The sequence below is a fragment of the Phytophthora infestans genome, genomic scaffold, assembly GCF_000142945.1.
Source record: "Phytophthora infestans T30-4 supercont1.10 genomic scaffold, whole genome shotgun sequence".
NCBI classification, from domain to species: domain Eukaryota; phylum Oomycota; class Peronosporomycetes; order Peronosporales; family Peronosporaceae; genus Phytophthora; species Phytophthora infestans.
This window is the reverse complement of record NW_003303749.1, coordinates 535,137-546,366: the sequence shown is the minus strand read 5'-3', so window position 1 is coordinate 546,366 and position 11,230 is coordinate 535,137. Positions and strand designations below refer to the sequence as shown.

Genomic DNA, 11,230 nt, shown 5'->3' with positions numbered 1-11,230 from the left:
AACGCAATAGTCCAGCAATTGGTCGAGAACATGGCCGATGGCGCAGACCACTTGAGAGAAAGCCATCCTGGTGGCGCTATTGGCGCTAGATTTGCGAATTGAACGGATCATTTACAACTCAACAATTGCGTTTTGCGGACAGCTAAATATGGAATAGTCTCTTGCATGTAGGTCTGGCTGCCTCCTACGTTTACGCACTTCTGTTCCTGTCGCCGAGTGGTATGGCAGCTCCAACACGCGTTGCAAATGGTGACCAGGGCCCCAACATTCCCCATCTACTGCTTCCGAATGAAAACTATCGCGTTGTGAGAGGCAATGACCCTTTACTGGGAAATCACTCTCCTCGTCAGCGCCGGATTATTGCAGCACAACCCATCCGTCCGCAAGCTGGAGGAAAGTCGCCTGACTCAGTGCTGTCTCCACGACAGAAAACACCCGCCAGTCCTATGAAAACTGCATCTGCAGGCTCTCGCCCGATAGTAACGCCCCCACTTCAATGCAAAAGCGCAAGAGCTCGACTTGCAACTCCTGACGACAATATGAATGGGACATTATGTGCGCGTCCAGCAACTTCCCCGGTGCTACGCGACAGACTGGCTAATGACTCGTCACCAGTGAAGGATGCAGAGCCGCAGTTCTTATTCCCGATCAACCCCCGCGCACGGGAGCATGTTGAAATTAAAGCGTGCTTACTGGCCTATACTCATCACTTGGACGTGGAAGTGCTGCATCGAATCCGAGGCAACAACCAGTTGGCGTTGAACCGATATAAAATGCAACGCATCATCTCAGACGGCGCCGCCGTAAGTGTCGACGGCAGCAGGCACGAGGACACCAAACGAAAGACAAGCTTTCTATTACGCCACTTTTTCGCGCAACAGGATCCGTACGTACCACGTTTAGTAGCAATGAAAATTACTTTGGCTGTCGACTGACGAGTGTAGTGGTGTATCTGCAGATCTTCATCTTCGCAGGACCAGCTCCTACATGACGTGGTCAATGACTGGGCGATTGGAGATCAAGCAACGTCCGACGAGATCTCGCGCCTCTGGAAATCCATCAATGAGCATATTGAGCAGTCATGTACGTCTCGTTATCAGCTCTCAACATTGTCCTCTTCTAACAGATGACGACTTTCTACTGTAGACCTACTGCGTCGCAAGCTCGTATCAAAGTCCGATCCCGACGAGATATCGGTGGTGATCGCTATGGATTGTCTGAAGAAGCTCCCCGATCGACTGCCCGAGTATCGACGCGTGTTAGATGTCATCATTACTGTGATAGAGTCCGGACTTTACGTGACAACTTCTGCTGACGGAGCACCACCGGCAAATGCAGACCCTGCTCACGACGATAACGAGTTCTTTCGTGAACGCAGGCTCCTCTATTTTGAAGCTTTTAGAGCTTTACAGATTCTGGCAAATTCAGAACAAGCACCTCAACCGTCAACAACAGGTCGCACATCTCTGCACTACCGGCAAGACAAGAGTAACGACATGTCATTGCAACCGCGTATCGAGGCTCTCTTCAATCAGCTGGATAATGACGACGACAGGAAAGAGCTTTTTGCGCTGTTGCTCCGTGGTAACCGGTTGACGCTGGTAGGCGTGGCATGCGAAGAGGTTTTGAACCATTATTTCGGCACGGAAACCCCTGGAAGTTTAAGCGAGTTTCTCTCGTTTCTGATGGAAAAGATCAGTCCAGCAGACACCTTCCGCTTGTTGAAAGAGATCTCACAGTCACATCTGGCCGAGCTACAGAAGTTTACCCTTGATAACATGGACACTTTACTAGCAGGATCCCCTAGTGACAACAATCCCACTCTATTCCAGCGACTTGTCGATCGTCACCCTCAAGAATTCGCTGCCATCTTATGGCAATCACCGTATCTCACAGCGCACATCTTCCAGGTGAGTAACGTGTAGTGATGAAAGCCTTGAGTGTCAACTCACAAACAATGTCTTCTTCTCCACGCAAGGGCTCTGAAAACCTGGTAGTGCGTGTTTTGGAGCAAAATTTGTATCGCATTTCGCAAGTTCTCACCCAGCGAGGCGATGTCCTCCTACCACTGCTGAACCATATATTCAAGGAGAACACCGTACGTCTTGCGTCTGTACTTACTGCGAGCGTCACTCTCTGATTGCTCGTCTATCTCGAATGATCTTTAGACAGCCCTCGAGGAATTTTTGGTCAACCATCCTCGCGGACTTGCCGACCTCCTCATGAATCGCTCTTCCGCTATCGCTGCCGTTATAAAAGCCAAACCATACATTCTCTCAGGTTCGTAGCACAGAAGTCGAAGTGGTTTGTCTGTCGTCGTAACAACCGGATTCTCGTAGATTTACTCCAAGCATGTCACTCGACGTTGACGAAAGTCCTCGCTTCTTCGCCGGAGATCGTCAGCTCAGCGATCAAAACGAACCCACAGACTCTGCCTCAAATTGTCCGGGAGGACTCAAATGTTCTGGCTGCCGTGTTTGCAACAGTGCCGCAGTGCCTCGGCGATACGCTGGAGAAGCATCCGGACTTCTTCGTCGACCTTGCTCATCGTAAACCTGCGCTAGTATCCCGATTATTCGCAGAGCATCCAGACCTGTTGCTTGTACGTCAAAGCCCCCTTGACACGGATAGGAAGCACTTCACTAACTGTCTGGATTCCACGGATACAGGAACCTCTGGAGACAAACCCGGCACTTTTCACGACTTTCCTAGTGTATCATCGCAGTATTTTGCCAGATTTCAATGACCCAGACTTCGACCCCACTGTCTTCAAGTTAAAAAGGACGAAAAAGATCGAGATCGGTGTACAAACCAGCAAGAATCTCAACCAAGGGCGACGCAAGCTCAGAGCTCGTGAAAAACTTCGTAGAGAGTGTGAGGAGCTTCTGGAGCCACTCCGAGCGATAGCAGCGAAAGAAGTCACTGTCACTGCAACGAATACACAAACCATTGAAGCAAAATCCGAAGACGAGCTTCTAAATGAAGAAGCATCATCGACTGCTGAAATCATGAATGAAATTGCTCGACTGTACTTAGCCAAGATTGCAGCGGATGAGCACGACGACGCGATGAACCGCAAGCGACAATCCTTCGCCGACTCTGTGATGGAGCTGTACACTCTCGAGCTGGGGTTCAAGCCCCTGGCGAAGAGAAAACTCGTGAATTTGTTGATTATTGCCAAACGGATTGGCAACGTGCCGGAAGCGATGCGCATCAAGTGGTTCGGGAGATTCTTAAACGCTATCCCAGGCGAGCGACCGCTGCCTCAAACCGCGTTAGATTTCTTCCTTCTTGCTCTCCAGCATCTCATCCCAGGAGGACAACTTTCGCTGCAGTTGGAAGCTGCGTCCTTGAATTCGTGCACTGTGTCCCAGTCTACACTGAAGACACTGGTGGACGATCCCTTGGTTAGTCGGTTGTTTGATAGCAAGGAGCAGTGTGAGCGCATGCTTTCTTTCCAGAGTATTTCGACGCCTTCGCGTCGGGACATTATGGGTCCAGCGACACGCTCTTCGATCACGATGTTGTCGGCGCTTCCTCTCGACGACGTGTTGGACTCGATCATGAAAGTCTGGATGCAATATCAACTAAGGTGAGTCATCTTACTTCGCCCTACTTCTTTCTAAGACTGACTAACGCTGTGCTGAAGAGTGCGAGAAGAATGGTCGGTGCTGTTCAAGGAGATCGTCTCAGCCACTGGTGTTGTGCATTTTGATGGTACTAGTATGTTGGCCGAAGCAGCTTTGCTTATTGCATTCACTGATCTTTTTTTTGATACTCCTCGACAGCTTTTTCGACTATGGTGCGATCCAAACTTCCAGACCTTGATAGCCGAGCTCTCATGAAGATCTTCAATACCAGTGGCGAAGAAAACGAACATGGAGACTTTACATTATTCTCGGTACGAAGCTGCATGCTCCTTACGTCTTCAATGTAGCGAAAAGCAGAATGAGTACTGACTGTTCTGCCCACGACTTTTGCCAATCCCCCAGGAGGACTTCACGTTCACGATGTCGATCTTGCAAGAACAGCACGTCTTGCACCAGTACACATCGTCGTCGTCGTCTACTGCTTCGTCAACACAACTGTGATCCGTTTTGGCAGTGCCGCCAGTATCCGGCACAGTAGAAGTCACGGCATTTATTGGTGAGCAACAGCTGCAGCCCCCCCCATTTTTGCTTTTTATGATCAGCGTTGTGGCTGTATGATGGAATACATTTGCGTTCTTCTTGCGCGCAGTCCACTATCTTTTTACTCTGGGATGCACGGGGAACAGCTGCACTTGTCGGTTCTCCTGCAAGGCCATTGCCACTTCATAAGCCGAGGGTCGCTGTTTCGGGTCCACATGCAGTAATTGCTGGATAACGGCACCGATCAGTGGCGGGATGGAGATGAAATTCAAGCATAAATGACACGTTTTGGGACTGCAAGTCGCGTCAATATGGCTAAACACCTCTCTTCGCCAGTTCGTATTGGACAGCAAATACGTCGGTCCACCACGGAAGCCCCACACAACGCACTGTACCAACTAGTCGCACCAACAACCACAACACAGTCAGGTCAAGCTTAAAAACTACACACAATAAACACCAAAACAACTTACAATCACCCCTGCAGCCCACATATCTGCCGCTGCGCCATTAAATCCTGGTCTGGGCGGCGCCATCCTCTGATGCGACCTCACTTCTGGTGCCACAAACAGCGGCTTACACTTGATGCTAACAAACCCTTCACCCACGAAGCCTCTATTGTCCATGATCTGACTGCTGCCCAGATCAATGATCCTCGGACTCGTCCGTACATCGACTGCCACATTGTACACGTCTAGATCCAAATGTGCCACATTCTGCGCGTGTAGATACGTCAACGCCCGTATAATTCCCTTGAAGATGCCAATACCCTCGCGCATCCACTCGTGCCCAGAGCCTCGATACACATAGGAGATACACTCCAGCTTGGTCGGAGCCGTTCCGTGCTCCTGTGCGAACTCTTGCAAGTGTCTGAACATTAATTGATGCACCTGTCGATGCGCGTAGGCCTGCAAGCTACCATTGGCCACGTACTCCGTGGCTACATATTGGTTGTACACATCGCTGGCGTATTCCCAGCGGATCATGTGCTCGTTGGCCAATGGAGCGTCGAGACCGCCCATCTGGAGCTGCCCCATGACGCGGATCTCGCTCTCCACATCGTCTCGCTGCAACAGAACTTGAGCCCGATCCATGATCTTGAGCGCCACGGGGATCTGTAAAGCAGCGGCCTGGTCGATCCTAAAGTATACACCTGCGAGCACCACACCACATCGACTAACGGCCAACTGCCGCTCTCTTCGACGCAAAGCTATTACTCCTAGCTTGGAGTCCCAGACCAGGTAGATGCTGGGCACGTGCATGGAGAATGGACGGCTGTGACTGGACACAGCCGGGTGGTTTATGGTCTCGTAAGGAGGATGGTCTCCATACTTTGGATACTGCGTCGTCACAAACCACACGTCCATCGAGGAAGGTTTTCTTGTAGCTCCTTGGAGCTTGTGATACACTTCGAGCAATGGGATGTTGCACAAATTGGAACGACATTCACGTATGACAAACATTTTATAGGAGACTACAAATATCAAGGTAAAAAGAGAATGTTACGCCAATGCTCGCTACAATCATTTGCGAGATGGCTACGGTGTGTGTCAATGCCGTGGATGGCGGTGCCGGGGTAACGAGGGACGAGCGTTGCATCCTCTACACGTCTACAGTGCACTGTACCCATAGGTACGTGCGAGTTTCCAGTGGGTCGCGTCATGCAACCGCCCAGATCCGACGCCACGAGGGCGAATCAGTGGCGTCATTTGGTCTGCTGGAGGCTCTAGAGCTGTCGGAGGATCAAAATACAATGCTGCAAGTGGAATATGCAGCGGACGATGGCGCGGACACTGGAGTAGCCAAGTGCAAATGCAGATGTGGTGTGGTTGCAAGTGTTCGTGTGGTTTTTCTAGAGCGGAAGAGACCTCCCAGTGCAGTGCTTCGTGGGTTGGAACGTATTGCCAGTAGACTGTTGGACGGTGCCATTGTATGGAGTGAGAAGCGGTCGTCTGTGAGCTGGTTGAACCGCAGAGAAGGTGTTAAGTTTGTAGATATAGAGATCGAAACTTTGGGGTCTGGATGTTGCAAGCAGCTTGGAACAGTTTCTAGTGCGTCGAGAGTGGAGCTGAGTTTCAATGGTGATGAAAGACCTGACACTGCAGCATTTAGACCGGTGGATTTGTACGTGAAGCAGATCACAGGCGAGCTTGGAGGCGTGGGGAAGTACGCGAGGAGGTTATTGCAACTGATGTTACTGCGTCTTGATATTGAGCAAAGAGAGAATGGGACGGTGAAGCCGAGTGTGGGGGCTCTGGTTAGTGGACTCCCTGGTATCGGCAAGACAGCGCTAGCGAATGCAATTTGTAAAAGTCTTGGGGTAAAAACGATTTTTCTGAATGCAGCGGATATTTTCCAGACGTACGTGGGTCAGTCGGAGAAGCAGCTCGTCAAAATCTTTGAAAGTGCGGCGCTGCAAGCGCCTAGTATTTTGCTGATCGACGGGATAGAAGCAATCGCTGGCAATCGACGTGCCCTTGCTGATTCACAAAGTGCACTTGAGATCGGTGTACTAGGCGCGTTGCTGTCATCTCTAGAGAAGCTTAAAGCATCGTCGCACCAGGTATTCGTGCTGAGTACCACAAACCGTCCCGGAGATGTGGATGCCGCAGTACTCTCGAACGGAAGACTGGACCAAGTTGTAAACATTGAGCCTCCAACACAAGCAGGACGCCTTGAAATTCTCCGGATCATGACGAAAACATGGCAACTCGACGAACCTGACAATGAATTCCTGAGCCAATTAAGTGAAAGTACGGGTGGATTTGTGGGAGCAGACCTTTTGAGTCTTTGCCAGAAGACTCTTCAAGTTTGTCTGAATGAGTCGTCAGCAACAGAGATGGAAGGAAACGCAGTGGTCTGTCCACGACACTTTGAGCAGGCGCTTGCTGTGACCTACCCGTCCGTTCTCCAGACACATCACGTCTCGCAAAAGCAGCAACAACCGACGTTCACATCCATTCAAAAGCACAGCGGGACAGCTTTCTCGGGTGTATTTGGCATGGATGACGCTATCCAAACTCTTCGCGTCTCCTTGATAGAGCCGCTTGAAGACTGTAGCCGATTCTTACAATTTGGAACAACTCCGCCGAAAGGTGTGCTATTGACGGGTCCTCCAGGATCTGGTAAAACGCATCTTGCCAATGCAATTGCTGAAGAAGTTCGCCGTCGTGGACTCGCGTCGTTCGTGTCGGTGCAGTGCAGTGATTTGTTGACGAAGGTCGTCGGTGACACTGAGAAAGCGCTTCGTGAACTCTTCGCTACCGCTAGAAACGCAGCTCCATGTGTGTTGTACTTTGATCAAATTGAGAGTATTGCACCGCTGCGAGGCTTTGACACGAGTACGGAGCAGACTTTTGATCGAATGCTAAGCATGCTGCTTGTTGAAATGGATGGCTTCAGCACGAGTCGGACTAGACTACAGCGAAGTCTGGCAAGCGACGAAGCGCGCATGGCTTTTCTCAAAGAGCATGTGGTGATTTTGGCCTCTACTACGAACAAGGAGCTCTTGGATCCAGCCATCCTTCGACCCGGGTAAGAGGTTTTGTTTGTTTGTCAGTTCCAAGAGTGCCTAACTAAGTTGTGCGGTGCTGGCAGACGTTTTGATGTCCACATTCACGTCGACTTCCCGAACGAAGATGCGAGGTGTGCAATTATCGCTCAAGCGTTGGAGAAGGTCCCTGTAGATTACTCTACCGACCCAATTCTCAGTTCTCGTGACGTTCTTGCCAGGCATATGGCCAAACACACCAGTGGTTTGTCTGCTGGAGACGTGAGCGCCGTTCTTCGCGAAGCTGCCATGGCGTCCATGCGCGATAACTTGGAAGCCACGAGTGTGGCTATCAAGCACGTACAGCAGGCCCTGAATGAAGCTACTTCTTCGCCGTCAACGGCTGCACCGACATCATCGACGCCGACGCTACTGTTTGGACGCAGACATGATAGTGATAGGAAAGGTAACTCCAAACGTCCAGGTGCTCCTCGAGCTTCAGTTCGTAGCAGTCAATCAAGACAGCAGAAAGCAGATGCTCGGCGCTTCGGTGCGTAACAGAGTAGACGGGGCGAACTGTAGAGGCATGAAAGGCCACTTATCGTACGTCCAAAAATAAAAAAATGTACGCTGTGTGAGTTCTACACTTTTTTCTCGAAGCACGTTTTTACGTAACAATTGTGTGGTACCTCAAGTTGAGTCGAATGAGAGGCGAGCACCGGCGACCGACTCCGCATCTAGGCGCGTTTATTCACGATAGGAACCGATACAAAGACAACCCCCCAGATTTCTATGCGCTGGGGCAGCAATATCCAGAGTTCAAGCAGTAGTAAGTAATCCAGCAGATACATTCGAGGTATTCAGCTGAGAGTGACTGTGCTGTCTACAGTCTGCGCAACGTAGACGATGACAAATGCCGAGCATGTCTAGCATGGGACGATCCTTTTGCCGCCAGGTACTTAAAAGGACGCATTTATTTGGCAGCATGCGTTAAATCACTGCACTACTACGTGTTGACCAGGGAGCTGACAAAGACGTTGTTGCTGCACGACTTTGGGCTGCATTGGGATATCCCCATTAATCGTCTCTGTCCTCCAGTACGTGTACACGTAGCTTTGTCAGTATCAAATACCGAGGCCTCAGCTCACATTTCCTTTTGTTAGCTGCCAAACCGCTTGAATTATCTCCACTGGATCGAAGATCTACTCATTCAACTGACCCGTAAAGGACTACAGCAAACTGATCAAAACCTAACCGAAACGGTTGTATCTGGTATTGACGTCGGGACGGGTGCCAACTGCATTTACGCGTTGCTGGGTGCAACGATGAACAAGTGGAAGTTTATCGCAACCGAGATAGACTCTGATTCCTACCAATGCGCGAAAAAAAATGTGGCTCGGAATCAACTGGAGCCGCTGATCTCTGTCAAGCGGACGCACACAAACAAGTTGCTACTGGAACCATTGAAGGACGAGCTACCGGAGCGGAAGTTTGACTTTGTCATGTGTAATCCTCCCTTCTTCGACAATATGAACGAAGCGGACACAAATCCAGATTCGAGCTGTATGGGCAGCACTAACGAGATGGTGTTCCCCGGTGGAGAAGTTGCGTTTATAGGAAGTATGATCACAGAAAGTGAGCTGCTGCGGGACCGTATAGTGTGGTTTACCTCGATGGTTGGTAAGAAGTCGAGTCTGCGCAAGCTTCTTGCCTTGCTCCGTGGGACGCAGGTGAAAAGTACTCGAACGACAGAATTTTTGCAGGGACGAACAAAGCGATGGGGAATCGCGTGGACATTTTCGAGTGATGTGATCGATGACCCCTCTGTACGTTGTCGTTGTGTTGCAAGATGTCGTACTTTGCTGATGAATTGCTTCGACTTACAGGCAAAAGTACTGGGCAAGCGGAAAGAAGCGCACCGAAGACAGGAACTCAGGTTCCAGGTGCCAATGAATCGTGAAGAAGGTTAGTTTTGTATGTTATCGATTCCGTAATATTTTGTTATAATCTATACTTTGCGGGGCAGCAAATGGTTGTGCTTCTATACACGACGTTCTTCAAAGAATTCGAGAATTTATCGGAACCAAGGAGGAGCTTCAGCTATCGATGGATACCATGAAGCAGCAGGAGGATCAGAAAGAAGATGAAGACGAAACGGACGAAGGACAGGACTGGCTGATGTGTCGACTGGAGCAGCACAAATCAATTAGTACAATATCCGACTCAAGTGAAGTGCGCTGTGCGGGCCGAGTGGAAATCTTCGTATCGGATGACAGTGAGGGCTTCGAGGTCTTGATAGTTTTTGAAGAAGGAGATCGTGCTTCATTTTGGGCAATGGTCGATATGCTACAAGCTGCCACCGTTCGCACAGGTCGGCAATGGCGCAGAAAGCTCCAACGACAGCAGCAGGGGCAGCAAGAACTATGATACTGCAGATGAAAGAGCTCTGTATTTACATGGCGAGACCTGTGCTTGAGAACAGCACAATTGGTACCACACTCGCTGGATTTAACGTAGCTCAGCTCTGCAATTCTGCAAGTTACTCTACAGTTGTCTTACTCGACTGCAACGCAACCAGTACGTCCCCTATGTCGGTGACTGTGTTCCGTATCATGCCCCTCTTGGCTTCATCCGGCCGCATCCAATACAACGTTTCAATGTATTCGTGCAGTGCCGACTTGACGCGATTCTCCTCCAAATGCAACGCAGCAAGATTCTGACACGCATAGTGCCTCACGTCATTGCGAGGTGCTGTCTTCGCTTTCTGAAACAACTCCAGCGCCTCATCTTTCTTGCCTTCCTCGACTCGAATTAGTCCCAGATCATTGAACGGGTTACCAAATGATGAATCCACTTGAATAGCACGTTGGCACTCACTCACGGCTCGCTCTACGTCACCTTCCAAGTACAAATGCCAGCCCAGATACGCGTGCGCGTCTGCCGTCTCGAAAAGCTTAATAGACTCCACGTAGTAGGCCTTCGCAAGCCTCGTCTTGTCCGTCATGTCAAGATCCTCGCTCGTGAGAAGTTGTGACGCGCTATGGATGAGCTCCAGCGCCCCATTGAGCGCCTTGGCGTCCTCCTCCGAAAGCTGCCGCTTCTCCCAGTCGTACTTCTCGTCGAACGTCGTGGGATGCGGCACTTCGGCAAATTTAAGCAGCTGTTGGCCCTCCTCGTCACGATATAGTAGATGTACACGCTGTGAGATCGTCTTATGGAGCTGCAGCGCCTCGTCCAGCGCATCACTCAGCTCGTGCTTAGGTCGAGCCTCTCGGAACTCGATGCGTAGGGCCTCGACGCAGGAGGAGCTGGAGGTAAAGAAATCACGCCATTTAGCCCCTTTGCGCCATTCCACCTCGCGTGGCAGCACAGCCTTGAAAGCCTCGTGACAATCGAGCACCTTGGCGCTACGCAGGAGCGAGCGGTACAGCGCCACAACAAGCTTCGAGGATGGCATTTGATACGCTGCTTGAAGTGGAAGTGATCAATCAAATTTAGTCAAATTTTAATAATAGTCCAGCTCTAACGCATTTTGTGATTTGCTTAAAGTGACGTGGTGCACTTAACTGCAACATTTTGAGCGCGGAATTCGAAGAGTGTTGGTTGTCGC

The 11,230-nt window shown here is 50.4% G+C and overlaps 5 protein-coding genes across 5 annotated transcripts; 3 read left to right on the top strand and 2 right to left on the bottom strand.

Moving 5' to 3' along the window:
• Positions 1–773: 773 nt before the first annotated feature.
• On the top strand, positions 774–3,596 carry PITG_06797 (uncharacterized protein; the record flags this gene model as incomplete). The annotated part of the gene is made up of 8 exons (XM_002904738.1): positions 774–886; positions 959–1,083; positions 1,147–1,298; positions 1,362–1,910; positions 1,979–2,098; positions 2,169–2,280; positions 2,340–2,602; positions 2,670–3,596. 8 exons carry the CDS (start codon positions 774–776, stop codon positions 3,594–3,596), a joined length of 2,361 nt encoding a protein of 786 aa, XP_002904784.1.
• A 627-nt stretch (positions 3,597–4,223) lies between these two features.
• Positions 4,224–5,517, bottom strand: PITG_06796 (uncharacterized protein; the record flags this gene model as incomplete). The annotated part of the gene is made up of 1 exon (XM_002904737.1): positions 4,224–5,517. One exon carries the CDS (start codon positions 5,390–5,392, stop codon positions 4,574–4,576), a length of 819 nt encoding a protein of 272 aa, XP_002904783.1.
• A 425-nt stretch (positions 5,518–5,942) lies between these two features.
• PITG_06795 (cell division cycle protein 48) lies at positions 5,943–8,226 on the top strand (the record flags this gene model as incomplete). Its single annotated transcript, XM_002904736.1, has 4 exons — positions 5,943–5,950; positions 5,997–6,296; positions 6,375–7,664; positions 7,728–8,226. 4 exons carry the CDS (start codon positions 5,943–5,945, stop codon positions 8,176–8,178), a joined length of 2,049 nt encoding a protein of 682 aa, XP_002904782.1.
• Positions 8,227–8,324: 98 nt separating this feature from the next.
• On the top strand, positions 8,325–10,047 carry PITG_06794 (putative methyltransferase METT10D; the record flags this gene model as incomplete). The annotated part of the gene is made up of 6 exons (XM_002904735.1): positions 8,325–8,449; positions 8,510–8,575; positions 8,642–8,717; positions 8,784–9,446; positions 9,507–9,585; positions 9,647–10,047. 6 exons carry the CDS (start codon positions 8,325–8,327, stop codon positions 10,045–10,047), a joined length of 1,410 nt encoding a protein of 469 aa, XP_002904781.1.
• Positions 10,048–10,159: 112 nt separating this feature from the next.
• On the bottom strand, positions 10,160–11,077 carry PITG_06793 (uncharacterized protein; the record flags this gene model as incomplete). Its single annotated transcript, XM_002904734.1, has 1 exon — positions 10,160–11,077. One exon carries the CDS (start codon positions 11,075–11,077, stop codon positions 10,160–10,162), a length of 918 nt encoding a protein of 305 aa, XP_002904780.1.
• Between the last annotated feature and the right edge of the window lie 153 nt (positions 11,078–11,230).